Raw genomic sequence first — 26,605 nt, forward strand, 5'->3', positions numbered from 1 at the left:
CAAAGAGTATAATACATATATTATTTTTAATTACCTTCTTTTTAAAAGCGAAGCTTTTCTATAATTAGGGTCAGTCCGTACGTCCGTCCGTCCATTACATTTAGTTATTTTCGTTAATATTAACAGGTTATAATTGTCCTATCGATTTTAACTCTAAAATCGTTACCAGAAAGTACGTACGTCCATTTAAAGCAAGCTGATTTTTACTTTTTTGCCAAAAAATTTATGAATGTTAAAATTATCCTATTCATCAGATTTTTTGAATACTGATTTCTTTTACAACAAGGTATAGTGTTATAATCGAAGCATCTCTATTATAAAGTCCTAAAAACGTCAGAATGTCCTTAAATAGTAACATGTATTTAATCAGTTTTGAACAATTTTACTTAGTATTTGGATATACATATGCATTAATATTCAGTGTATTCAGTTCTGACACTCTTCATGTGTTAATGTTGTTTGTCCTTCCATTTGAGAGCTTCGCTGTTATGGAAATTGTCATCCTTGTTTTTTTTTATGAAATAGATGATCTATAAATTTTCTGGCCAACCTAGCCAAACGAGTAATTTTATTTTTTTTCTAATTTTCTTGGCCGTTTAATTGTTCAATCTAAAATAAACTAAAATAAAGTTTATCTGTCTATGAACGTTAGTTTGTCCGTCTGAATTAAGCTAACTATCTACATCATTATAGGAAATATCCATTATGATTATTTGACGCTATTCGAATATTGAAGCTCCTGCATAGGCTTAGGACAAAGCCACCAGAATAATCTGTAACGTTGTTCAAGATTGAGATTTTCTTATCTTTTCATATCTTTATTTGTACAGTTGAGAGAGTTAAACAAATTTCTTTCGATTAAAACACAGCTTTAAAAAGTTTGCGTTTCTTAAAAGTTGACTTTTAAAAAAAGAGTAAACATTTAAAATAACATTTTAGCGTTAAATTTCTAAGAATATAAAACATATGTTTTGATAATGGGGATAATTTTATTACACTAAAGATTTCTAATAACGTTTTCTTATTCGTTTCAACCACTAATTGTAATCTATATAAAGGGTAATTTTTTGTATTTACATTTGGGATGTACATCAATTTTTGGCCATTGTCTTATCCCTGGTTATATCATTTATATCTGATTTGTGTAAACAATATACCTAGTAGGATATATAAGTTGGAAGGAATTTTAATGTTAGAGGGAGATTTGAAATCTGCATCAAATTTTAAGTTTTTTTTTATAAAATTCGTTTTTTGTATAATTCTTTATCTAAAAGCGGAAATACTATTTAAGTTAATTAATTTTGACATCTGTGATTGGTGGATTGAAAACTATCTGCGCTCTGGTTGGAGAAGCTTAAGTGTCGTACATTATTTACCCAATTAGAGCGCAGGTAGTTTCTAATCCACCTATCCTATTGGTCAAAATTAATTAACTTAATTTGTATTTCTGCTTTTAGATAAAGAATTATACAAAAAACGAATTTTTAAAAAAATTGAAAAAAATTAAAAAAAAAATTTCTAAGAGGATAACGCCAAAAATTGTCTATGATACGATGCTCTACATGATTTTTAAGAATGACGAAGAACCGGTTCTGATCCAGCAGATATTAATAGGTTACGAAGCCAGAATTGTGTAATTACGGATCTTTACAAGGCAATTAGTTTTTATAATACTACACAAAAACAGACAGACATGCATTATACCATGGGTTATAGAGCAGCTATGCTTTAAATTATCACAAATTTATTAAATCAGTTATGCTTCAGCTCATTTTAACCAGGGATTAAAAGATAGGTTAATGAAAGTTGATGTATATATTTTAATTGTCATCAAATTCGTGCTACTTTTGGAGAATTTACTACATAATTGTTCTCGTATTTTATATTTTATATTTTTAATTATATTACTTTTTATATTGTTTTATCTCTCTTCTTTTTTTTCATCCTAATTTATTTTTTATCTCCTTTGTCATATTTTTTTCTCTTCATTTTGTCCTACTCATTTTATTATATTTTTCTAAATATCTGCTTACTCAATGGATAAATAGATAGGATAATTATTTTTTAAATAATTGTTATTTAATTGAGGGGGATAGGGCATTCAACACCCTACTCTCACCCTCCTCCCCGCCCCCCATGAGATCCAGATTTAAAAAAGGGGTCTGAGAGTTGATTTTTAAATATTGACACTCCTAGCTTCAATAAGCCAAGATAGTTTAGCCAAATAATTAGATACATTTGTTATTAAACTATTTTTACGTCTAATGTTCGCTCCTTCCTGGGTTAAAATACTCAATTTCATTCTATATTTATTTATGACTTTACCCCTGTGATTCTCGTTTTCTCCCGACTTGTTAAAGCAGGGATGGAGGGTACATTGGGCTGTTAATAACACTAGTTCCCAAAGTTTTATAATAATCTTATTCGTTGGGTTAACAACTTTGGGGACTTTTATTGAATTTGAGTGGTTGGTTTATTCAGTTAAGTGGCCTAACGTTTCAACCACTAATTATAATCTACAGAATGGGTAATATTGTGTATCTCCATTAGGGAAGTACATAAATTTATTATTATTTAAGTATTAGTATTATCCCTTTAGATCCCTGAAGTGAAAGCCTACAACTTTACAACTACTGAAACAACTCAGTTGCGAACAAGATGTTGATATTGTTAGAACTCTGCTTGGCTAGTGAGTTTTATTCATTAATATGTATATTTATCAGTCTTTTTAAGAGCAATGATTTTCTACATTTGGGTTGGACCAGTGTATTTTTCAATTGCTTGTCTATTTTATTTTTAAAATGTGTAATGAAACTGTTAAATATATTGAAAACCTTTGTTAGACTCCAACATAATGAACAATGTTACATAATCATGTGGGAAAACATACCAACATGGTGTTTACATAAATTAATAAGTTACATTGAAATTAGGAAAAAGAACTTTTTATTTGGAAAGTTGGCCAACATTGAAGATGATTAAAGTACCTCAACAGATTATGACGTCATACGATGGAATAGCAAATGAGAGGCCAGTATACAGTGTAATTAACCAATGGTAAAATTTTTGCTGGCCTCTCATTGGTTATTTAATCGTATGACGTCATAATCTGTTGAGGGACTTTAATCATCTTTGCCAATAATACCCTACAATTTTAAAATCTTGTCTGCAGGGATTTTCTACTGAATCTTACCTAACCTAAAACAAGAATAATATTTTTATAAAATGATCGTATTATTATTATTTCAATAATATTTTAGTCAAAACTATTGTTGTGATATCACTTTTTGTGATTCTTGTCATTATTATTGAACTTTCAAATAAATGTTAGTCATAATCTAGAATTATTCAGTTTTCTAGATTATATGAATGAGATAACTATATTAACAAAAAATCTGAAACATATTTTTAGATTAAATATCTATATAGGCATATTTTATTTTTACAAATTCAGTTTTAATAGTAGAGCTAAGCAAATGATAACACACCCCACCAAATTCAAATTCAAAGAAGGCAATAATTTGGTATAAACTTTAAAAAAGAACTGGAAGGCTTTAAGATAAATTTTTAATGCTTTTATAATTTTTATCATGGTTCTGAAATCATCATTTTCCATAATAGAAAACACTAAGGTTAAAGATTTCCACTACTAAACTGATTGCGTTCTACATTTATCTTTACATAGGTCAAGGAATAGGTTTTGACTATTATTTTGTCCCCTATATACCCTTTGAATACAGAGCCCTCTAGATGTTAGGGGAGCAGCCGCTAATAATAAATTAATGTAACAAAATATTACATATTTTATATATATACATTTTTCTGAATTGATATTCTTTCTTAAGGTTATTTGGTTTGTGGCAAAACTTTGTCATGCAAACAGAGTAAATTTTAGTTTATTTATTTTGTGTTGAAATTTGTTAGTTTTGTTGTTGTTGTTGTTGCAAATATAATGTATAAGGGCGGTGAATCTTGAATCTTAATATATACAGAATACGTGAATAGTGTGAGAGATTCTTGCTTACACTAAAAATATGCTACTTCCAGCTGGCTAATTTAATGATACCCCTCATCAACCACATGTACCCCATCCCCTCCCCTCCTATTGGCCAATAAATGAGGACCATAGTATGAAAACAGTAAAAGTGTCTGACTATGATGTCAGAAAAAATTAACAATTAACTAATGAGAAGCCAGTATTCACAATGGTAAAATATATAGCGGCCTCTCATTGGTTAATTGTTAATTTTTTCTGACGTCATAGTCAGACACTTTTACTGTTTTAATAATATGGTCCTCATTTATTGGCCAGTAGGAGGGGAGGGGATGGGGTACATGTGGTTGATGAGGGGTATCATTAAATTAGCCATATGTACATATAATTATAGAGTGTACAATTTATTTCTGGAATCATTTTGATCCATCCTAAATCGAGCGGCCGTCGTTTAATCTCTCTAAAACCTAGGTAGAAAAATACTCAAAAAATCTTTGGATCAGCGAATTCATAAGGCAACAAATAATAACTATATGGCTTCTCATTTAGTTTTTAATAACAAAATTATAGTCTGAAACTAAATATTTCATACATATGGTTAAACCTTTATATAATTGAATTGAAAAAAAGATTCATGTTTTACCGCCCTCATTCTTGATTTTTAAAATAAAGTGGTATTGTTATTTAGAAATGTACCAAAATATTCGAACTGATAAATTTCAGATACTTAGGTTAGGTATAACTTTTTAAAATTAATTTTTGGTTCAATTTTTTATTCCAATATCCATGAAAAAAAATGCATTATCCTATTTAAAGCTTAGAAAATAAGAAAAAAATATATCCATAAGTAGAGCAAAAAGTTTTGGTTGGCGCCAACAAAATTGGAATTTTTGATACACAAAATTGCCCTGTTTGCAGATTATAATTAGTGGTTCAAACGTTTGTACACTCATCTTAATGAATTAACCAATCAATTTTGAGAATAGTACCCAAAGCCATCTAATAAGAAATTCTTTTTATAAGACTTTGGGTACTATTATAATAAACAGCCCACCAATGACCCCTCTCTCCCAGATTTGTCTACATAGCTTATGTGTGGTTGTGTTTTAGTTTCACTTACAGTCTATTGAACAGCCATTTGTACCATTTTATAGGGTATCTGCGTTTTTTAAATATTGGGCGTTTTCATATTTTTCAAAACATGATGGTACAAATTCTTTACATAAATATTTAAATTTATCTAATTTATTGCTTTAAGTTGAATATTTGCAATACAAAAGTACATATTTATACAAGTGTATTATTTTGATATGATCAATAAAAGAATACTTTACTTTAATACTTTGGATGATCGGTTATTGGACTTCTATATTGTACATTATTCTTGAAACCTAGAAGGTTATCTTGTCCTATTGTGTCAAATATATTATAGCTTCAAATTTATTGAATGAGGAGGGAAATCTTCACTTCGATTTTTTTGGCCTCTCATACAGTACAAGTTACACTGTAGTTGCGCTACAGAATAATAAAATATTCAATTAAACTATATAAAAATACCCACTGCTGATCATTTAAAATCGTATTAAATATAATCATAATAAAAAAGTGTTTTAGTTATTTAAATATTTGTATTTAATGTGTGACGCTTTTTATTACATTGCATACATTTTTTAATTGAAAATTGTTGTGTTGTGTTGCTTAACAACCACGTTTAAGTCGTCAAATTACACCCTTTTGTGTGCCTATAAAGAACTTTTATAGATGGCTTAAGCGCGGCTGCCGAGCACTTGTTTTTGTTGAATGCAAAACTACTCTACAATTTTTCTTCAACCGCATGTTGCTTTTATCTCTAAGACTTTTTAAATTCTTGATTTATTTCTTTGTAAGTTCTCTCTCTTTTTTTCAATTTTTCATGTTTTTTGTATGGAATGTCTGTTCTATGGGAATTCAATTCAAAGGATGCATCAAGAACATGCCCCTAACTGTAACCCTGCGGGAGGAAAGAGGGTTAACCTTGTGATGTTTAAACTCTTCTTGGGCTATCATATCATAACTTTGATACAACTGAACTAATCTAACTTTACCTATGTAGATTATGGTGTTTTTTTTTCTTATTTTTCAACTAATTTTGTTGATTATTTTAAAATTATCATTACTAATTAATGTTATTTATATTATGTAAAAGTTTAAAATTTTAATCATGTTTTCTTTTTATGATTTTAGTTTTGACCTCAACAACGAGTTTAACTTTACCAACATCAACTATTGGTAATAATAGTAATCCTATAATATAAAGTATAGTTTTTTTTTGTATGAAGCTAAAGATCTCGTACCTACTGGTCCGAATCGATTGTACTTTTCAGTGAAGCCTTATAAATGTCTTGGGATGGTTTAAAGCAATGTATCTGACATTCTTTGACCTGCCCTAGAGGCTAGGGGCGAAATATCTAGTCTTATTATATGAAGCAGTCCCTCTATATCCCTCAGTCTTCTATGGGCGTAGCCGCTGGTTAATCTAATATAAGGATCTATAAAAACGCTCTTCTTTTGTTTGTTTAAACTTTGGTTCAGGTTAGGTTGGGTTATAAAGGGTACTTAGTATCTCCGCATGGTTAAGGTCCCCGCGGGTAAAAACCTAACCCCCCCCCCCATATTTCAAATTTGTTTATAGAAAATTGAAGGGGGGGGGGGGGGGGGTCAAAGCTCCACATACACTTTGAGGGAATGCACCGGCCCTTTAAAGTGGGGAATATGTAACTTCGAAATATTTGAAACTTTTTTTTATAATTTCTAGCTCCAACGACTGAATATGTAGAATATATTCCTGGTAATATTAATCTTCTAATAAGGTAAACAATTTATCATTTTAATCTAAAAACTTATTTCCATTGCTTTATTATTATCCCTCAGGGCCTTTTAAACCACAAACAAGTAATGGAAATAAAGATATTGAAATGATTATAATAATTAATAAAAAAGTTTAGTACTTTTACTCAAACAATTAAATGAATCACTTGTTCCCAGCCCCTGTAGGAGTATCTTATGATTCGGGGCTCTTTCCCCATGGGAAACACTCCCTGCATGCTCTGCTAACCTTTACTTAACCTAACCTAAACTAATCATTACCAGTACTCTATTTTATCTTAGTGTCCCTCATGATGGCACCGTAAAGTTGGAAACTATTCCAGATAGGACGTAAGTATTTTTTTAAAAGATAAGCTTTTCTATTGTTAGGGTCGGTTCGGACGTACGTCCTTAACGGATAGCTATTATAGTTAAGTTACGCAAGTTTGTAATAGTTCTATCGATTTCAAACTTGGCATGATGATTCCTATAACAGTTAGAAACGATTTAGAAAGCGTAAGAACTCAATTATCGTTACCAGAATGTCTCTATGATCAAGTCCTAAAAATGTTTATGTATGTCACTAAACAATATCATGTATTAAGCAGTTCTTACAAAAATTTTACTTACAATTTTTTTAGTCTTGGGCATTAACATTCTGCTTATTTAGTTCTAACATTATATAATTTGTATTTAAACCTACTAATTAGTCCCTTAAAAGGATTAAAAGTATAGAGATATATTATAAGTTTATCTTCGGTTTAAGGTTTTTTTAATTACATTATTATCTTTAAAAAGGGTTAAGTTTTCCTAACTTTATCAAAGTACTTGATTGTATATGAATGTTATGACTTGTACTTTATAACAATAGCATAATTAAAATTGATCGATCTATGGACGATAAAACGATTTACAGGGAAAGGTAAATGCAAAATTTAATAGTCCTCTCTATCTTTTTTATAATTTTTTTTCAGTTTTGTTCGAAACCAACTATTATCCGCTGTAGTAGATCCGGTTCTCAGCCATACTGAAAAATCGTGTACTGCATCGTATTATAACCAGTTTTCTAAGAATATAAAATGTATGTACAGTGTGTTTTTTTTTATGAGAACTTTTTTGAAATTAATTTTACCCCACTTATAGTTATCAGAATTTAATGATTAATAGCTTATTTTCTTCGTTTTTTAAGGGAAATTATGAAACAACAAAAAAAATTACAGTTTTTGTTGAAAAAGTACAGTAAAGTTGAAAATTAAAAACTTAGGTGTCAACATCTAAAAATGGTTTTAGCGCATTTTTCTTATGCTCAAATAATCAACCTTTTGCAAGAATGGCTGCTAAACACTTCAAAGTTGAGATATAGAGCTAAAAATGTATACAGATACTATTAGGGACATGTACTAGAACATATCAAAGTTTGAAGGTCATATCTCAACCAGGGAGGGAGTACTGGCCCTCCAAAGTCGACTACAGAAAATCCATTTTTTTAAGAAAAATGCGCTAAAACCATTTTTATATGTTGACACCTAAGTTTTTAATTTTCAACTTTACTGTACTTTTTCAACAAAAACTGTATTTTTTTTGTTGTTTCATAATTTCCCTTAAAAAACGAAGAAAATAAGCCATTAATCATTAAATTCTGATAACTATAAGTGGGGTAAAATTGCTTTCAAAAAAGTTCTCATAGAAAAAAACACACTGTATAAATATAATATTACAACCAGCTTTGTTAGATGCCGAAGGTTTTAATCTTTTATTTGTACATTTTTATATCCGCGGAAAACTGTTTATAATACGATGCGATAAATAGCTATTCTTATTTTTAATTGTTATTTTTTTAGAGCTGGAATTAAAATCAATGGGATGTGTAACTATAATACTCTTGGCATAAACCTAAATGCTGTAAACCCAAGCGATATTTGTAAGGTAGGCAATTTTAATTCATATTGACAATTATTTTTTTTTTTTCATTTGCTTTTTGAAGGGAGGGAACATTGGACTTAAATTATACTCATCCCCACACGTTCTCTTATTCTTTGGCTTCAAACTAACTAAATATTAATTGCGATGTACTGTGTAACTGTACACACCAGTTATTAGTTGAATTATTTATATTGGCCTATAGATATTATTAATTTAATTCCAATTTTGTTCAGTTTTGTGCAAAAATTGTATATCATTGGATCAGCTACTTTTTTGACTGCTATTCAATTAAATCATTTTAAATTATGAATAGTTAGTAATTTTTAAACATGTGGCTATTTGTAAAGTAATATAATTCAAGTATATACTGAATAAATCATTAATCATGATAAAAATATACAAAATTAAAAAAATTTCTAAAACATATTTGCGAGTATTATGAATGTAAAAAATATTATTTTCTTCAAAAGATCCATATTCATTTTCAAATTTAATTTCAATATTTTTAATAAATTGTAAAATTGTTAAAATTTGATAAATATGCTACATCAAAAACGTTTATTACTTTATTTAGTGCACCTAGAACAAATCTTGCTAATTCAAGTCTATGATAGATAAATTAGCCAACATCCTACAGGCAACCAACCCCTTGATAACATATTTTTTTTGCTGGAATCCCTAACTGTGAATGACAATGAGTTGTATCTATTTTTGACAATGCAATGTGAATTTCAAATTTATTCGTTATGACGTAGTTTAAATTAAGATTCGAACCAATTACCATCCCCAAAAAAGTGAATTTTTATTATATGATAACATAAAATACACGAAAAGTAAATTTATGAAATATTGACATATTCTAGGCTACATGCTATTTCATCTAATGTAAATAAATGAATTTAGTTAAAATTTGATAAATTAGATAGTAACAGGAAGAGATTTATATGCCTCAGATATTGCCAAAACTTTGCTACAAGAATATCAAACTTTGTCAGGTAAAGAATGTGACACAAATTCGGAATAGATATTTATTGCATCGTATTATACACTTCTTTCCTCGGATATCAAAATGAAAAATTGACAAAGACCAAATTGTGTAAAAAATGATCCATGTGACGTCATAAAAATTAGGGAGATGAGAAGAGAAGTAGGAAAGAAAACCCCTAAACAAGAGATGGATAATCCCTCATTTTTATGACGTCACATGGATCCTTTTTGACACAATTTGGTCTTTGTCTGAAAAATGATAAGATTGAAACGAGTTTTGTTATCACCGAGGGGCCGAAGTCCTAGGTAACAAAACTGGTATCATTTTTATTTTTATTATTTTTATCTGATATTCGTTGAAAGTTGTCTGTAATACGATGCTATATATATATATTTTTTGAGTATGGGTTCTAATCAGCGTAAATTAATCGGTTTCGAAGCCAAACTGGAAAATTAATTTAAAACTGTCTCGGCAAAACGTTTGTGCTGTTTAGACTTCATTTCTACTTGACCCAAATTTTACCCTTTCCCTCAAAGATCCGTTTGAGCACTGAAATCCCCCCAATTTATATTTTTAAAACATTTAATAAAAAGGGAAAAATTCCGAATTATCTATTTTGCAGCCTAAAAAATTTCCTTCATTTGTTATCTTTATTATTCAGAAGGGTTTAAAGATTTTTACCCTCCTGTATCAATTAATTCTTAAAATGTGAATTGAAAATTATACTTTTTATTGCTTACCGTCACAAGCTATTTTTATAAATATTTTACAATAAAATAAAAATTGTAGTGGGCCAAGATAACTTTTCTTCCTTCCATCCCATGTACCCAATCCTCTCCTCCCCTTTTGGATAAATGAACTGACCAATACACGAGTTCCATGTCAACAAGTTAAATTGACGACAATTTTTCTCCTGTCATAAAATATATTTTGTATATTCTAAATCCATCCTTAATTTAAATAATTTAATTTAATTATATAATTTGAATGAACATTGCTACATATATGAATCTCTATTTTTTCAGGTTTTACAGCAATGCCACATATTGTTATAGCCAACCTTCACAGGCAAGAGTTTTCTAACTTATTTTCCGAATCTGGTTTCTTTCCGCTGCACTGGATTAAAACCGGTTCTGTGCCATACTTCCGTGGATAACTGTATATAATACGTACCATACGATACACATAAGTCTTAAAATAGTCAATAATAATCATAGATTAATTGCACATTAAAGTGAAAATAAAATGATTTAAGGGGGTGCCAACACTTACTAAAAAAAATATTTTTATAAACATATCACCCAACCCCCTTCCCTGCGTGAATTTCTGTATACGCCATGCAAAAGTTATATATTATCATTTAAAGGACCAAAGTAGATTTTAACCGTGGTATAAATGAGGCTGCCCAAGAACACCCGCTAGCTGAAACCATCTACAAAGGTTACATTATTAACATATACAAATAAACAATTATATTTAATTTTACAGTTTATAGTAGTATAAACTTCAGATAATACAAATTACTTATACTACAATTAGGGAAAACTACAATATTTAATGTCTTGGAAGCTTTCATAAAAATTTTAAGGAATAATTAAATACTGAAGCAGCTTATTGTGCATTAAAAAAAATACGTCATACAATACAAATGACCAAATGCAAGTATACACCATTTTACCAATTTTTGTTCATTTAAAATGTATACAGCCTATCATTGGTCATTTGTATTGTATGAAAATGTTCTAAAATTATCAGAGAAGCAGAGTAATAGTGTTATTTATAAATAAAATTAAATTTTGTTGTGTATTTTAGATTACCATGAAATGATCAAGAAAGTCCGTCAAACATTTAGAGGTAAAACAATAAGTACATCTTAGGTAGAACATAAGAAACTAGAAGTATCTATACTTATGTAAAAGTAACAGGATATCTGACTGTCTGTACCACAGGAGATCGTTAACCGCCGAACCGATATGGTTATCTTTTATAGTGTAGCTTTTCAAAGTTCAAAGCTTTTTAAACTCTGGGAAGGTTTATAGCGTTTTTGAGGGAGGGTACGACCACCCTCCAAGAGAAATGTAACAAATGATTTTTTGGTAAACATGTATTTTCAAATATTTAACATAGCTTGGAAACAAATTTAATAATTTATATTTTTAAATAGGGAAAGAAAGTTTATTAAATAAAGCTATAGAGTAACTCTATATCATCTGAAATACTTTAATTAAAAGTTTAAAATAGAGAATGCTTATTTATTAGATATGAATCTTAAAATAAATTTAGGACAGGGACTTGTTATAGATTTACATGGACAAAATCATAAACAAAATTCAACAGGTATGGGTATTTATTATTTATTTATCAAGTTCATAAACGTGACACAATTTTTTGTAAAAAAAATCTTTGGGTATAGTCCCTTTTGTGGCAACGCCTCTTAAGGGGCGTTTCTTCGTATTTTCTCAGTAGCGTTTCTCCTATTTCGAGCCACTGCGCTGGTCTCTAACCCTGCGGGGCAATCACACCAATTCTAATATAACCTACAATAACTTATCAAAAGCTAATGTGTAAGAGGGGCGTTGTCACGAAATGGACCATAACCGAACATTTTTACAATTGAAATGAAATTCTATTATTTACCTTTGCTAGTCCATCAATTGTGTAAAAGAAAAATGTTATGAATGTAAGTAAAGTTTCTCCTGACTAAACAGCAACTACTATTAAATAAGGTCTATGTCCTACACATTGACAAATAATCATTTTGTTTTACATCTGAAAATTTAGTGGAGGGGGAGGAGGCAGGGGGGACGTTTAAAAATAACACTTTTTTTTGTAATTTGTTGATTATTCCAGAACTCGGATATCTATGGACAAAAGATGAATTGGATAATTTTGATTACACCTCTCCTTCAAGTGTCAAGTAAAATTTATATTCTAAAAAAATAAGGATGACAAAGTCCAAAATATGCAAAGAAAAAAATATTTTAAGGCCAATATATACTTTATTAAAGCTTTTATTCACTTTAAATATGGGAGAAAAAAAGGGGATACCGTAAAAATGTTTGAATCACCTGATTTAGCATTACAGACCGATCAACCGACATACTTTGTATGTATGTGTAGTGTAAACCTTTTAAAAGACTAAAAAACAATTTATCTATATACAATGTTTTAGAGGTTTAATGAAAAGGAAAGGAGTTACAGCCAAAGAAATAATTTCTGGTTTTACCAGGTATGGAATTCCAACAAAGTACCTATCAAGCACTGAAACCCCCCTTTCAGACCCTAAATCGGAGGTGTCCCATCAAAAAAGCATAATAAACAGAAATGAATATTTGATTATATTAACACATTCTTCTAGAATTAATTTGGTATTTACTGGCGGATACGCCCCTTAGAATCCTCTAGGGCACTTACTGTGGGAAAGAGGGGAAGTCGACCCCTCCCCGATTTTCTCTTCAAGTTGCAAAAAAAGGAAAAAAATATTTTTGGGGCGTCATTTATCTAGAAGAGATAAGTTCAGTGGTTATTGATATCCTTCGCTACATACAACAAAGCTTACAACTTTATATGATAGGATATGAATCAATGTATTTGCTGTTTAGTTTAGGGTATATGCTTGAAGAGGCAGGGTATAAAGCTGTCCCATCCAACAGGCAGATTAACCCTGGCAGTGATAGATATTACAGGTATAATATATAAATACAGATATATAATAGGAAAACTACCTGAATCCCCCTGTTGCTCTTTACTTTATTTTGGAAATGTATATTCCGAGGAACAAGAGGTATAATGTTATAAGCGAAGCATCTCTATATATAATCAAGCATTAGAAAATAAATATTTAAATATGAAGCATCCAAAAAAAAAGTAATTTTGGAATTTATTTATACAGAATTCTTGTTCAAATATGTAAAAAATTTTGAAAATAAAATTTGTTACTCTAATATATTTGATAATGTTCATTTGTCTGACTTTTTGATGAATTAAACTTCGCTTTTATGGATGTTGTGATCGATCTTTTTTTTTACAATTTTCCAGGGGAGGATATATAACCCAAGAATATGGATCCAGGGATGGGGGAAACATTGATGCAATCCAGATTGAGGTTCCAAGTGAAATAAGGTAAGTCAACAAATCAAAGAAAAGCTCCTACCCCTTTTGAAATAAGGATTTTGAGGTGGGGGACTTATTACACGACCTTACAAAACCTGAGACTAATTTGAAATATTTTTAAATTTCCGGTAGTAATTGGTAAGTGATTGAATTCTTGCTATTCTTTAAAGTGATTATCGAGCTCTGATCCCCCTCCCTCTAGATTTGAAATATATTGAATTCAAAGGGGGAAGAGTTCATTTTTCCCATGCCTAACCTTTCGGTTACCCAGTACCAAGTATAACCTAACCTGACCTAAAGTTAATTTGATTAATATTGCCTGTTTATTAGTAAAGGAATTCCTTTACACCATCCAAGTACAGTACTTGGCAATGTGGGAGTCGTTGTATCTATCGAACCCTTTATTTAAGTCAAACGAGCTCAAATTAAATATACAAGGAAGGGAGATTACATAGGACTGAAAATTACACTGGTACCACAAGTTTTATAACAACGATATAAAAATCGATGAGTAATTATTTTGAATTTTAGTAAGCTAGTTTAATTCTGTTAGTGTATAAACTTTTCGACAAATAATAGAAATCTAAAAATTAATAAACATTGGGAATGTATATGAATTATATAGACCATTGTCTTATCCCTTAAAATCCCTGATTCAGGTATGAAGGAGGACCAGAAGTGAATGCTAAATATGGAAGAAAACTTGCTGAAATAATAAAAACATTTTTTGAACATTATTATTGATATATATTTTATCTGATTAGCATGATTTGAAATATAAATAAATTAGAATACAATTTTATTCCATTTAATGTACTTTATTTTTTTTTTCAAATAAGATCTCTTAAATGGAATTACCATAGTTTTGTTTTGGGTAAGCAAAGTTTTCTTTTAATTGTTTTAAAAAGCAAAGAGACAAAGTAGGTTATAGAAAAGAGATCAAGTATTCTTAATGAAATATATTTAGTATTATGGGAGTAACAAAGCATTGAAACTTTGGTTACTTACTAATTTTGAATCCATATGTTAATATTAATCTAATTTTTATTTAATTTTTTTGTATTTCATATGATTATGTTTCGGGTTAGGTCAGGTGATTGCACTCCGCAGGGGCTAGAAATAGGAGAAAAGCTATTGTGAAAATAAGACGAAATGCCCCTTAAGAGGCTTTATCACGAAATGGATGGTAAATTTTATATTTGCAAATCATTCGTATTTATTAACCTTAAATTTCAACAAGGCCTCTAATATCTTTTAATTCAGTTGAGCAGATTAACATTTTTATTTTCTTTCATTTTCCACGTCAAACAGAGTTCAGTCCCAATTCCTTCGCAAGATGCACGCGAGTAATTAATACAATCTATAGAGACTGATGAACAAGCCTTCTGACATGACACTTAGCGCATCTTTCGTCGTCGGGAGGTGATGACTTCGAATCTTGGCTCAATACTGCGTCATAACTAAAGACATTAAAAATGTTTCATACTGCAACTAAGTCTGAGGTGCCACAAAAATTGGACTTCCAGGCAAAGGTTGTGCAATTAAAAGCTGTCTGTTGGATGTTACATAACCTAATACTGGTAATGATTGGACAGAAAAGGAAAGATTTGGCTCCCCTTAGTTATCCTTGGTAGTTGGACCTGACGTTTTAAGTATGAGGTGATTGATAGGTACCCTTATGGTTAAAGGCATCAGATTTTCCCAGTCAAAAAGCTTATTTCAAGAAAAGAAATATTGTTATTTCATGCAACAGTATAGTTTTGAAAGTAATATGTTTCCTTTGATATGAATTCCAATAAAACTTTAAAACTTAATGGATTATCATAAAACCAATATCTAATTACCACATGTGACCTTGCAAAACAGAGAACATGCGAAAATGGAAGAGTGAAAGAAAAAATCATTAATGTCCGATGGATTAGAACCGGTTCTCAGCCATACTGAAAACTCATGCATAGCCTCGTTTAACAGAAAATCCAGGCTAACAAAACAGGTTTTAACTTGTAATTTTCATTTTAAATATACGTGGATTGCTAATACGATCAATATATAAATGTCTTGTACATCCCCAATAATGATGCACAAAATTGCTTCTTCTATAGATTACATACTTAATGGTTGAAACATATGAACACTGCACTTAATGAACCAACCAATAATTTTCAATATAAGTCCTAAAGGTTGTTAAACCAACGAATTAGAAAACGTTCCTATACAACTTTGGGGACTAGTGTAATAAACAGCTTAATGTCCACTCCCTCCATATTTTCAACAGTTATTTTTATAATTCTATTCTGTGTCCACATGTTAGAAAGTTAAATTGGAATCTTGACATGAAAAATAAAGATCAAGGAAAGTTGAAACAAAAATTATCTGAAAATTATTTAGTTATTATTCATTTGTCATGTGATTCACTTTTATTACAGATAATACATTTCTATAATATGATATCTATTTAAAAATATTTCTTTAATTTGTCAATATGCATGGATTTGCTTTTTTATTTTCAATGTTTTCGTGATAAGATTAGAGTCATGGATGTAAAAAAATAAACGTGCCTTTTTCAAAGAAACTTAGATATATGTCTTTTTTTTTCATCCCTACATTAGCAGACGCAAATAGTAATTTATCGCATCGTATTATAGACAGCTTCCCGCGTATATAAAAATGTACACAGTACAATTATAAGATGAAAAGCAGTCTGTTAGCACCGAGAAGCCGATAGCCAGGGCAGACAAAACTGGTTTAAATCAGATGGCTAAGAATCAGATGGCTAAGAACTGGTTTTAATCCAGCGGATATTAGTCGGTTTCTTAGCCTTACCAAGTATATTATTCCATTTTTCTACTGATTTTCTCTGCATAATCTAATGTTATATTACATGTTAAAAAAAGACTTATTACAGAATCATTTTATATTATGCCCATTAATACAACCATATAATAACTTAGAATACATGCTAAGACAAAATGTACGGATTACTAGTGCAGAACTTGGCGGAATATATTCAGGAATGGGTTTTTACCAATGGATATAAGATATACGTGGATATATTGACAGGGAAAGTTTGTTGGTCAGTTCGTTCAGTCGCAATTCATTCACGCAACTTACCCTTGGTTGTGTAAGAATGGTGACAATTGGGTAGTTTGGATACCCAATGGTCTCGTACATGATATCAGTGCAACCCTTACCCAAGCTCCTCTATGGAGAGTGTCATTAATTGCGGTGACTTAATTTGGGACACCTGCCATACTTGGCGAGGGTGAGGTAATAAAGAGTAGGGCCCTTGAGACAGCGGGTCAAGTACTTGTACTTGAGCGTGGACCTTGAAGTGTCTCGTCCTACTCCATGACTACTTAGATCCAAACACTAAGGAACTATGGCTACACACACATAAAAATCTGGTGCAACATCCAGTAATAATATATCGACTTTTTACAAAAGATAGATGTTGAGATAAAAACTTTGCTAGCGTAGCTAGACAAAGTGTCTAAAAAAGTCAGCCTTGTGACGTCCTAAAAATAAGGGATTATCAATCTCTATTTTAGGGGTTTTCTTTCCCACTTCTCCTCTCATCTAACTCATTTTCATGACGTCACATGGCTGATATTTTAGACACTTTGTCCAGGTATTTGCTAGCAGGTTTGAACAAAGTAGTACGAAGGAAATTACGAATAGAATACTGATTATTTCCATTGTTTTAGCAAAAGATACTACACATAGTTGAGAATTAAGTCTATATCAACAATTAGAATTTGAACTTCTGTCTTTTTCTGTACCGCTAAAAACCCTTTTTTGGAACTAGGATGTTTATGGAGATGACGTGTGGAAGGCAGTGAAGGAGCATATGAAAATAGAACAGGTCTTTTCATTCAAAAATAATTATCTATAATACAAAGTATGTCCGTCTATCCCTTAAGATCTCGGTAACCACTGAACCGACTGGATTCTACTCTTCAGCGAATTTGTCTACTGGTCCTGTTGTGGTTTTAAGCTATTTTCTTGGGGGTTGGGACACCCCTAAGCCTCCCAAAAACCAAAAAATCACCCTTTTTTTTTTACAAATTTAAATTTTTAATTTCTGTATATATAGCGAACAACCTAGCTGGCTTTAAATTTGCCACAGAGTAATTTGACAATTTTGAAAATATCTATAGAAGAATATAAGAAAAATTATATATTGGAGGGTTGACTTCTCATTACCTCATAGGGCGAAGCCCCTAGAGGCTAGGGACAAAGCCGCTGGTCATTATAATAAAGTAACAGAATAATTGTCTGTCTGCCTGTCTGAACCAAAGGATCTTGCTAGCCGCTATAGTTTTCCTTTACAGATTAACTTTTCACATGTCCTGGGGAGATTTATATCTTTTTGGGGGGGAGGGTATCAACAACCTCGTTAAGAGAAATTGACTCTAGAAAAAAATGTCTCACTCCAAAAAGAAATTTTTAACGGCTAGTAAAAGATAAATAAAGGATATTTTACAATATATGTAATAATGTAAAATATGAATAATTAGTTTAAATAAATATTTGCTAACCATATTTTTAAATATTAAAATCTTTTTTGTTATTTTTTACTTTAAATTATGTTTCAATTTGATTATTTTTTTCGATAATGTCACACACAAAGAAGGTAACCCCATCTACCTGTCTTGAAATGAAAATAATACTTTGTTTAGGATAAATTTGATATAATGGAAACTTATCCTGAGACACAAGTAGCTAAGATTGGTAAGGTAGCCATGAAACATATTGGTATGAGAGATGAAGAGTTCTATGAGGTAATTAGTAGCATTTTATAGACAGCTTTCCGCGGATATTAAAATAAAGAAAATGAAAATTTAAACCTGTCTTGTTACATGATTTTTTAGTGTGGCTGAGAACCGGTTGTAGTCCAGCGGATATTGATATTCCCAATGCAAATTAAAATTCTTATTTAAAGAAAACATTTTGGGGAGGGTACAGAAGGAAGTATTTTTTCAAGGGGCTAAATGTCTAATGGGAGAGGAAGGGCGTGAAGGTTGTGTTTAAACTGGTCCCCAAAGTTTCATTATAACGTTTTCTTATTCGTTGTCTCAACAACTCTTGAGACTTTTATTGTATTTTGATTCAAATATTTCAACCACGTATTGTAATCTAAAGAAGAGATGATTTTGTTTGTAAGCATTGGGAATGTACATCAATGTATTGGCCATTGTCTTATCCCCTTAGATCCCTGGATAAAAACTTATCACATTTTAATATTTTTCCAGGGGATGGGAAAGTATTTTGTGAAAATCATTCGAGGTCTTGGATATGAAACTACACTTCTTAAACTTGGTAGACGAATAAGGTAGATTTTTTTTCATTAATTGTATATAACTATGGCATACAAAATTCAAATAAATAATAACTTATTACTCGCTAACATGTATTTAAACATTAATTTGAAGTGTTGAACTTTTAAATCAAGTTTGATAAAAGAATAATATATAATCTTGAATAAATTTTGGAGAAATTTTTAGAGTAAAGCTATTTTAAAAATATATAAAAGAAAATCTATTACATCAACTTTAGAATTATGTAATTAAAGTTTGTAGGTCCATTTTGAAGTTTTGTCTTATAACCTTATGAGGATGTTGCCATTCTTGTTTAATTAGATATTTAAAAGAAGAATTTGGTATAAATTGAAATAAAAATTGTGAAATTTCAGAGATTTTTTTCTGAATCTGGATAACCTTCATGACTACCTGAAGTACAAGTTTCCAAAAATGAAGCCTCCTTCATTTTTTATTGAAGGTAACTCAAACGACATAAACCATACATAAAGCGTTGACATAATCTTCATATGTAGCTAATACATACATTATGTAGTATAAAATTTATGACAGGTATCATATTTTGTTTAGCAAATAAATAGAAGAAATTATATTCTTTTAAAACTTGTGCTTAGACATATTATGATATAAAGATGACATGAATTAATATTATCATTGTATGATATATTATTGCTATGACATAGTTTGACATAATTTTTATGTTAGGCTGAGACACCAGACAGTATTGTTATGCAGTATAGATGTATGTTACACAACTTGACATAAATTCATTTTTATCTAATAATAATATAATATTGGTATAACATAACCTTACATAATTTTTTTGTTTATCTAAGACATAATATAGTATTGATATGATTTAACTTAATATAGTTCTTTTGTTTAGCTGATACATAAAATAGTATACATAACCTGACATAATTTTATGTTTATCTGAGACAGCAGATAGCATTGTTATGCAGTATATATAGCAAAAGTTACATAAACTAACATAATTTTTATGTCCATCTAAAACAAATATAGTATTTGTATGACATAACCTGACATAAATTTATGTTTAGCTAAGACATAATAAAGTATTATCATAACATAGCTTGACATAAATTTTATCTTTAGCTAAGACATAATAAAGTATTAGCATGACATAACATGACATAATGATAATGTTAAGCTGAGACAGCAGATAGTATTGTTATGCAGTACAGAACAAGGAGGAGAGGCTTCCATTTCTATGTTCAAGGACAGGTATATAGCATAATCAATTAATTAATATTAAATAAAGAGTTAAAGAGACACGTGCTTCAGATATCATTATAAAGTAGTAAAGTTTTCTTTTTGTCTGTGGCTTTAGATTTCGAGTACTAAAGAACTGATTAAGTTAGTTTTTTATGGAAGCTTTACATAGGTCCCAAAAGGGTTTTATGCTATATTATCCTAGAGTAAGCCATTAATCTATTTTTCTGCTCTCTTCTTACCCCTTTGAAGACATAGCCATATATTAAAGGGGCGCAGCCGCTATTAGAGATTATTTTATTAATGGGACACTTGACACATTGCCAGGGTTAATTAAGAAAGCTCTTTCAGTTATTATTTTGTTGAATCACTAAACATATAATATTTTACCTTCTAAAAACCTAACCTGGTACTAATATTTTTCTCTATAATAAAGAATTGTCACATTATTAGACTAGGACACCTATATACCATCAATTTAGGTTTTTTTTTCAAATATGATTATTTTGATAAAACAAGAATTTTTTCTAAGGTAAAAGAGATTGCAAAAATGTTATTTCTGGCCTCCAGACAAGCAAACAATAAGATGGCAATCAAGCTTATGAAGCAGGTAAAATTGAAGATCACGATATTATTCCAAATGTTTTAGGTTCTTCAATCAATATAATAAGGATTAAACATTTGATGATATATAAATCTTATGTTTGAAATTGTGCCTTCTGAAGCTAGTAAATACTAGTATATATAAGTTTCTCTGTTTGTCTTTCTTTGAAAGCAAAATCATGTACTGATTATGTGCAGCTATGTAGAGAAGCTTCTAGTTTTTTTCAATCTTTTTGTCCTTACGGATTAAATATTGTCCAATATTTAAGGATTTCATTTTATATCTACTTGCTTTACCTCAATGTTCCAGTTGAGCACTAATAACCCCCTTCTCCTTATTCTAAAATAAATAGGTGTCGTTAGTATTTTTACCTATGATTATTGCTTAACCCTTGCGTGGCCATTACCTGCGAAGCCAAAACCATGCCGCACTACCATTATTACCTAACTTAACTTTTTAATAGTGTTCAACTGACACTATGAGGGAAACCGCCTCTAATAATCTTTTTGCCAAACTTCTAATATCTATTTCAGGAGGTTATTTTTGACACTGTGGTGTACCATTATGAACTCAAGTTTGACAACTCTGGATACATGGACTTTACCAAATCTATTGAAAACAGGTGTTAAATTCGTTTGAAATAATGTAGGGCTTTCAAATAATAAGTTGATCTAAATTAGAAGATTCTTAGATGAATTTGGATTGGTTGGTTCATTAAGATGAGTGTTTTTAATTTTTAACTCATTATATTTTTATATTCTAAATATATGGATTTTTACTGCTATGTACAAAAATTGAACTTTTCCGAAAGTTTATTTTGTTGTTGGATCTATATAAAACAAAAGTAAAACCTTTTTATAAATATAATAGTTCCATATTATTTCTGTAAGTTTAGTTTGCCCAATTTATCCACAAGTTTTTTTTACCATTATAAGTCCCAGGACAAAAGCAGAAGTGACAAATATCGGAGTGGACAAACGCAGCTGTGTCTTAAATATTATGTTAATTAATTATTTCTATACAAGTTAGGTTAGGTTAAGATATGAATATACAAATAACGCCCCGCAGGGGTTAGACATTTAAAAACCTATTGGATGGTTTAAAATAGGTTAGGATAGGTAAAGTGCCGTTTGTCCGTATTAGCTAGTTGTGGATAAATGCATACTTGTGTTTTATTTACAGGAGTGAATCTTCTATGCCGTTTCGAGCAAATATCTTATTCAGCATGTTTCCTTTCTGTATACTATTTGAGGTAATTTTACACGGAATACAATCATTATTGAAAATATTATTTTTTGATTTTATAAAGAATTAGGCAAAATTAATACTATTATATAAAGTAGTAAGGTTTTCTGTCTATAAGATTTTGAACTACTAAACCGATGAGTTCATCATTTTATGGAAGCTTCACATAGGTCCCGGGAAGGTTTAATGAAATTCCATTTTAGATTTAGGTTTTTGAATGTTTTTAGGTATGATTTTCTTGCCCTTTAAAAAACACTCCTAGATGTTAGTTAGAAACAATTTTAAAAGCTATTGTATTCTATTTTTGTAGCATAACTGTCTGTCTGACAAACTAAGTAAATCATATAATGAATCCTTAAAGTTAAATTCCTCAAATAATAACATTTCAGATGGTTATCTTTTACCATATCATCCAATAAAAATACTTTTCCCACATGGCGTTACATACTGACGAGTGAATTAAAGAGTAGCTTCTATAATAAAATGGATAATACTAAAGCTTATCTAAGACTTACTTTTAGTTTTGATCATATCATTTGATGTTGAATTATAAATTTTGTGTATTTCATATCAAATCCCTTAGATTTCTGTGCAATATAAAAGTTTGCAATGATGTCTGCCAACTTTTATTATCAGTCTCAGTTTTACAACAGGGATAGGAAATTGGATGATAAAATAATCTCTCCCAATTTAAATTTTTTTTTTGTTTTTTGACAGGAAAAAAATAACCCTAAATCTTTAATCTTAATTGTTTTGGAAATTATGTGATAGGGTTATAATAAGTCCCTAACATGTTATTTGTTTTAAAACATCCTTATAAGCTATGGAAGATTGGGGGAAAACTTTATTACAATCAAACTACTTTGGACCTTCATTTCCTGCGAATTTATAAGATGTGTATAGATCTAATGACACTGACTTAATTATACCCTTAATTAATCTCAACCAACAAAAAAGTTAATTTCAGGGAGAACATTGGGCTGTTTATTACACTTGTTCCCAAAGTTTCATAATAACGTTTTCTTATTCTTTGACTTAACACTCTTGGGGACTTTTATTGAGTTTTGATTGGTTGGTTTATTAAGTTGGGTGTCCAAACGTTTCAACCACTAATTATTATCTACAGAAGAAGTAATTTTGTTTATCACCATTTGGGATGTACGTACATTAATTTATTGGCTATTGGCTTATCCCTTTAGATCCCAGGGTTTGCAGTTACAGAAAACTAGATATCAATTTGATACAATTTTACATCTCGGAAAAAATCTACATAAATCTAAATACTTTTAGTGGAATTCTTTTCTTGAAAACTTGTAATAAAGGACACAAATAGGAAACGCTCGAGGATATTCAGCCATGAAAAATTAATAAACTTACTGAAATATCCCTGCGCTCTAATAACTAAAAGAATATGTGAATATATATGGCCGAAAAACCTTGTGGATTCATCTATGGTAGTATGTAAGAGAATATTTCTGATTAATATTTTTTATAGAAACTAGCGGTTACGCCACCAGAGGCTTCTAGGGGCACGTAAAATGTTTTCCTTTCAATCTATGTTGAGATCAGCTGTTTACCAAATATAATTTTTTGCCACAAAATGGGGTTGGTTATGTTGTTTTTGAGATTGCTCTTGGAAGGGTGGTTGTATGCTTCCCTTAAAATAATTATAAACCTTTCTGGACCTATGAGAAGCTACCCTGTAAAGGAGAACCATATTGGTTCAGCGGTTAGCGAGATCCTACGGTACAGACACCCTGTTACTTTATTATAAAAATTTATTTAGAAAAATATGGTGGTAAAGAACATGGGCTCTGCTTTGAGAAATTGTATCCCACAAATGGTTGGCAGAAAAATTACTGAATTCTTTGAACTCATCAAGCCCCTAGTGGAATTTAAATATGAGGTAGGGGATGCCGTCCTTTTTTAAAATGTTAAAAAAATATATATTCCTACAAATAATTTATTTTTTTAATATTTCAAATTCTAACCTAAAACAATTTAAGGTAATAGAAACGAGAATGAACAGCATGTTTGAGCTGGCTACACTAGATGAAATTGATAAACTTAGGTACATACATCACTATATTACATATCTATCTATCTATCTATTTACCCGCGACCGTGGCTCAATATGTAGCGCATCTGCTCGTCGTCGGGAAGGTGATAGGTTTGAATCTCGGTCCGACATTATCATAACTAAAGACGTTAAAAATGCTTCTTACTGCTGCTATTTTAGGTACGCGACAAAAATAGTTAGAGTATAGGGAATGCCATTGCCCCAAAACAGGCGCAACTCACTACCATGCACAGTTAGGATTTCTCAGACAAAGGTCGTGCAATCATAAAGGGTTGGTTGCCTGATTGGCAAATGGACGCTTTACACCGCAATCATAGGGCTTAGGGCTGACAACCCTATTCCATATCCATAAAACAAGCCACATTGTAAGTGAAACATTTTCAAATTGTCAGCGGCCTATGCTCCCCCTGTGGAGTGAAAACGGCTTGTACTGTTTTTTTTTTAAATCTAGCTATCTATCTAGAACAACAACAACTGGTGGTGGTGTAGGTAAGAGTAGTACTAGTGGAGACCTGCTTGATATTGCGGATGAAAATGACAAGAACCTTCATATTAAAGTAAGAAAATCAATAAACCATAGCATTAACAATGATGACAACATCAATAAGTAGCGAAGTTCCAAAAAAGTCAAGGCTTGACAAACGGACAAAATGAATTATACAAGAGGACATTAGAATAGAAGATGGGATAGAAGAATGATAGAACATCATAAACTTTCATAGAAAAATATTTCTGTAGATTATAGCATGCCTTAAGAACAATCAGCAATATTATAACCTATATAGCATGACTTACGAACCGCTCTTTGTAAAGGGATGACTTTACAAAAAAAAAAACAGCAATCTAGCCTATATACATAGCAATTGAGAAAATCTCAATTTACCCAGAACATTACGGACATACAGATATATTGAGTAGTTTTGCTTCTTTAAAGATATAAATCATTGGCGTGCACAGAGATTAACGAGAAGGAAAACATCAGGAAGGAATGGAAGGAATAAAAAAATGATTGACTAATTATTTCTTGAAAATAAACAAAGATGAAATTATCTATGAATAGCGGAGCAGCAAATTTGTGGATGCACCAGCGGATAAAGTGAGTTGTAGACCAGATATTCAGTTTCATAAAAATAACATATGCCTAGATAGGAAAAGTCTCGAAACCTTTGTATTGATCTTTAAAGCATGATCAATAGACCGACGGACCAAGTAAATTATACACTGGATTGTAATTGATAAGGGAAAGACAAACAGACGTACATTTCGAATTATAGAGTAGCTTTAATACAAAAAAATCTGCTTTTTTAGGGTCAAATGATTTATGTTGCGCAGTGGAACTTGATGTTATTCTTAGCTTGTCCCATTATGAAGAATTTGAATAACCTAGTTTGGTCGGGACTTTTTGTCAATGATCTTAGGTAAGATATGATCAGAGCTCGACAGCTGCTCTTCAGCCGCGACTAAGACTCAAATTTAAACCCTGTTGGATTTGGATTTTTAATGCCATATTTTGGTCAGGTTTAGACTTCCGACTTATTTTTAAAATTTTAAAAGTTTGATTTCCCTTGGGCTTACAGGCGGCTGGCGCGCTAGTATTACATAAACGGTTATCAATATATGAATTTTACATATTTCTTCAGACATTACAAAATGTTTTGATCATGTTTGCTCTCTTGAGATGTCAATGTAAATCTATAATATAAAATTGTGAGCTTTTTTGTCTGTAGCGAAGGATCTCGCTAACCGCTGAACCGATAATGCTTCTCAAAGGTGCAGGGAAGGATCTTATCTATTTTAGGGAAGGGTATCTTTACCATCCCAATAAATATTGCCCCCCCCCCCAAAAAAAAAAAAAATATTTTTTCTTTTTCTTTTTAAAACTTAAATAAAAATGGAACTTCCCCGCCCACCCTAAGTGCTCCTAGAGGATTTTAGAGGCGTATACGCTAATATACATTATTTTTGTAGTATGCATGACTATTCTCGAGATATTATGCTGGCGAATGCCCAGCACCAGATGGAGGAAAATATCAAGAAAATCCAGCTGGCTAGAATTGTAAGTTTTTTCTCGTATTCATACGAATCCGGTGGATAGGAACCGGTTCTAATCCATACGAAAAAACCATAAGATAATCATAAGATTAAAACCAGTTTTTTAGCCGGTGCCTTCGGCACCTCGGGGCTAAAGAAAATAGTTTTAATCTCATAATTGTACTTTCTATATCTGCGGAAAGCCGTTTATAATACGATGCGAGAAATAACG

General features: G+C 30.7%; 2 protein-coding genes across 3 annotated transcripts in view; both read left to right on the forward strand.

Annotated features, from left to right (window-relative positions):
• The first annotated feature begins 2,596 nt into the window (after window positions 1-2,596).
• On the forward strand, window positions 2,597-14,674 carry LOC145328695 (uncharacterized). Of its 2 annotated transcripts, XM_080172490.1 has the most exons (16): window positions 2,652-2,689; window positions 3,846-3,884; window positions 6,218-6,262; window positions 6,789-6,843; window positions 7,142-7,189; window positions 8,680-8,764; window positions 9,684-9,756; window positions 10,775-10,817; window positions 11,116-11,189; window positions 11,562-11,603; window positions 12,033-12,086; window positions 12,600-12,666; window positions 12,922-12,978; window positions 13,352-13,435; window positions 13,788-13,871; window positions 14,522-14,674. In XM_080172490.1, exons 1-16 carry the CDS (start codon window positions 2,659-2,661, stop codon window positions 14,604-14,606), a joined length of 966 nt encoding a protein of 321 aa, XP_080028616.1. In that variant the 5' UTR covers window positions 2,652-2,658; the 3' UTR covers window positions 14,607-14,674. The 2 variants fall into 2 exon arrangements, with proteins under 2 accessions (XP_080028617.1, XP_080028616.1); XM_080172491.1 differs by lacking the exon at window positions 3,846-3,884 and having other exon boundaries at window positions 2,597-2,689.
• Window positions 14,675-15,337: 663 nt separating this feature from the next.
• Window positions 15,338-26,605, forward strand: part of LOC145327472 (soluble guanylate cyclase 88E-like) — a 38,596-nt gene continuing 27,328 nt past the window's right edge. Inside the window, exons 1-14 of the mRNA XM_080171019.1 lie at window positions 15,338-15,394; window positions 17,668-17,724; window positions 18,542-18,643; window positions 19,115-19,194; window positions 19,555-19,640; window positions 20,352-20,425; window positions 20,946-21,023; window positions 21,551-21,639; window positions 22,200-22,269; window positions 24,049-24,168; window positions 24,269-24,333; window positions 24,806-24,899; window positions 25,651-25,760; window positions 26,311-26,398. Of these exons, the coding sequence (XP_080027145.1) occupies window positions 15,338-15,394; window positions 17,668-17,724; window positions 18,542-18,643; window positions 19,115-19,194; window positions 19,555-19,640; window positions 20,352-20,425; window positions 20,946-21,023; window positions 21,551-21,639; window positions 22,200-22,269; window positions 24,049-24,168; window positions 24,269-24,333; window positions 24,806-24,899; window positions 25,651-25,760; window positions 26,311-26,398 (1,170 nt within the window). The remainder of the gene's footprint in view (window positions 15,395-17,667; window positions 17,725-18,541; window positions 18,644-19,114; window positions 19,195-19,554; window positions 19,641-20,351; window positions 20,426-20,945; window positions 21,024-21,550; window positions 21,640-22,199; window positions 22,270-24,048; window positions 24,169-24,268; window positions 24,334-24,805; window positions 24,900-25,650; window positions 25,761-26,310; window positions 26,399-26,605) is intronic.

Source organism: Acartia tonsa, chromosome 9 (assembly GCF_053477335.1).
Source record: "Acartia tonsa isolate MP-2025a chromosome 9, ASM5347733v1, whole genome shotgun sequence".
Taxonomy (NCBI): domain Eukaryota; kingdom Metazoa; phylum Arthropoda; class Copepoda; order Calanoida; family Acartiidae; genus Acartia; species Acartia tonsa.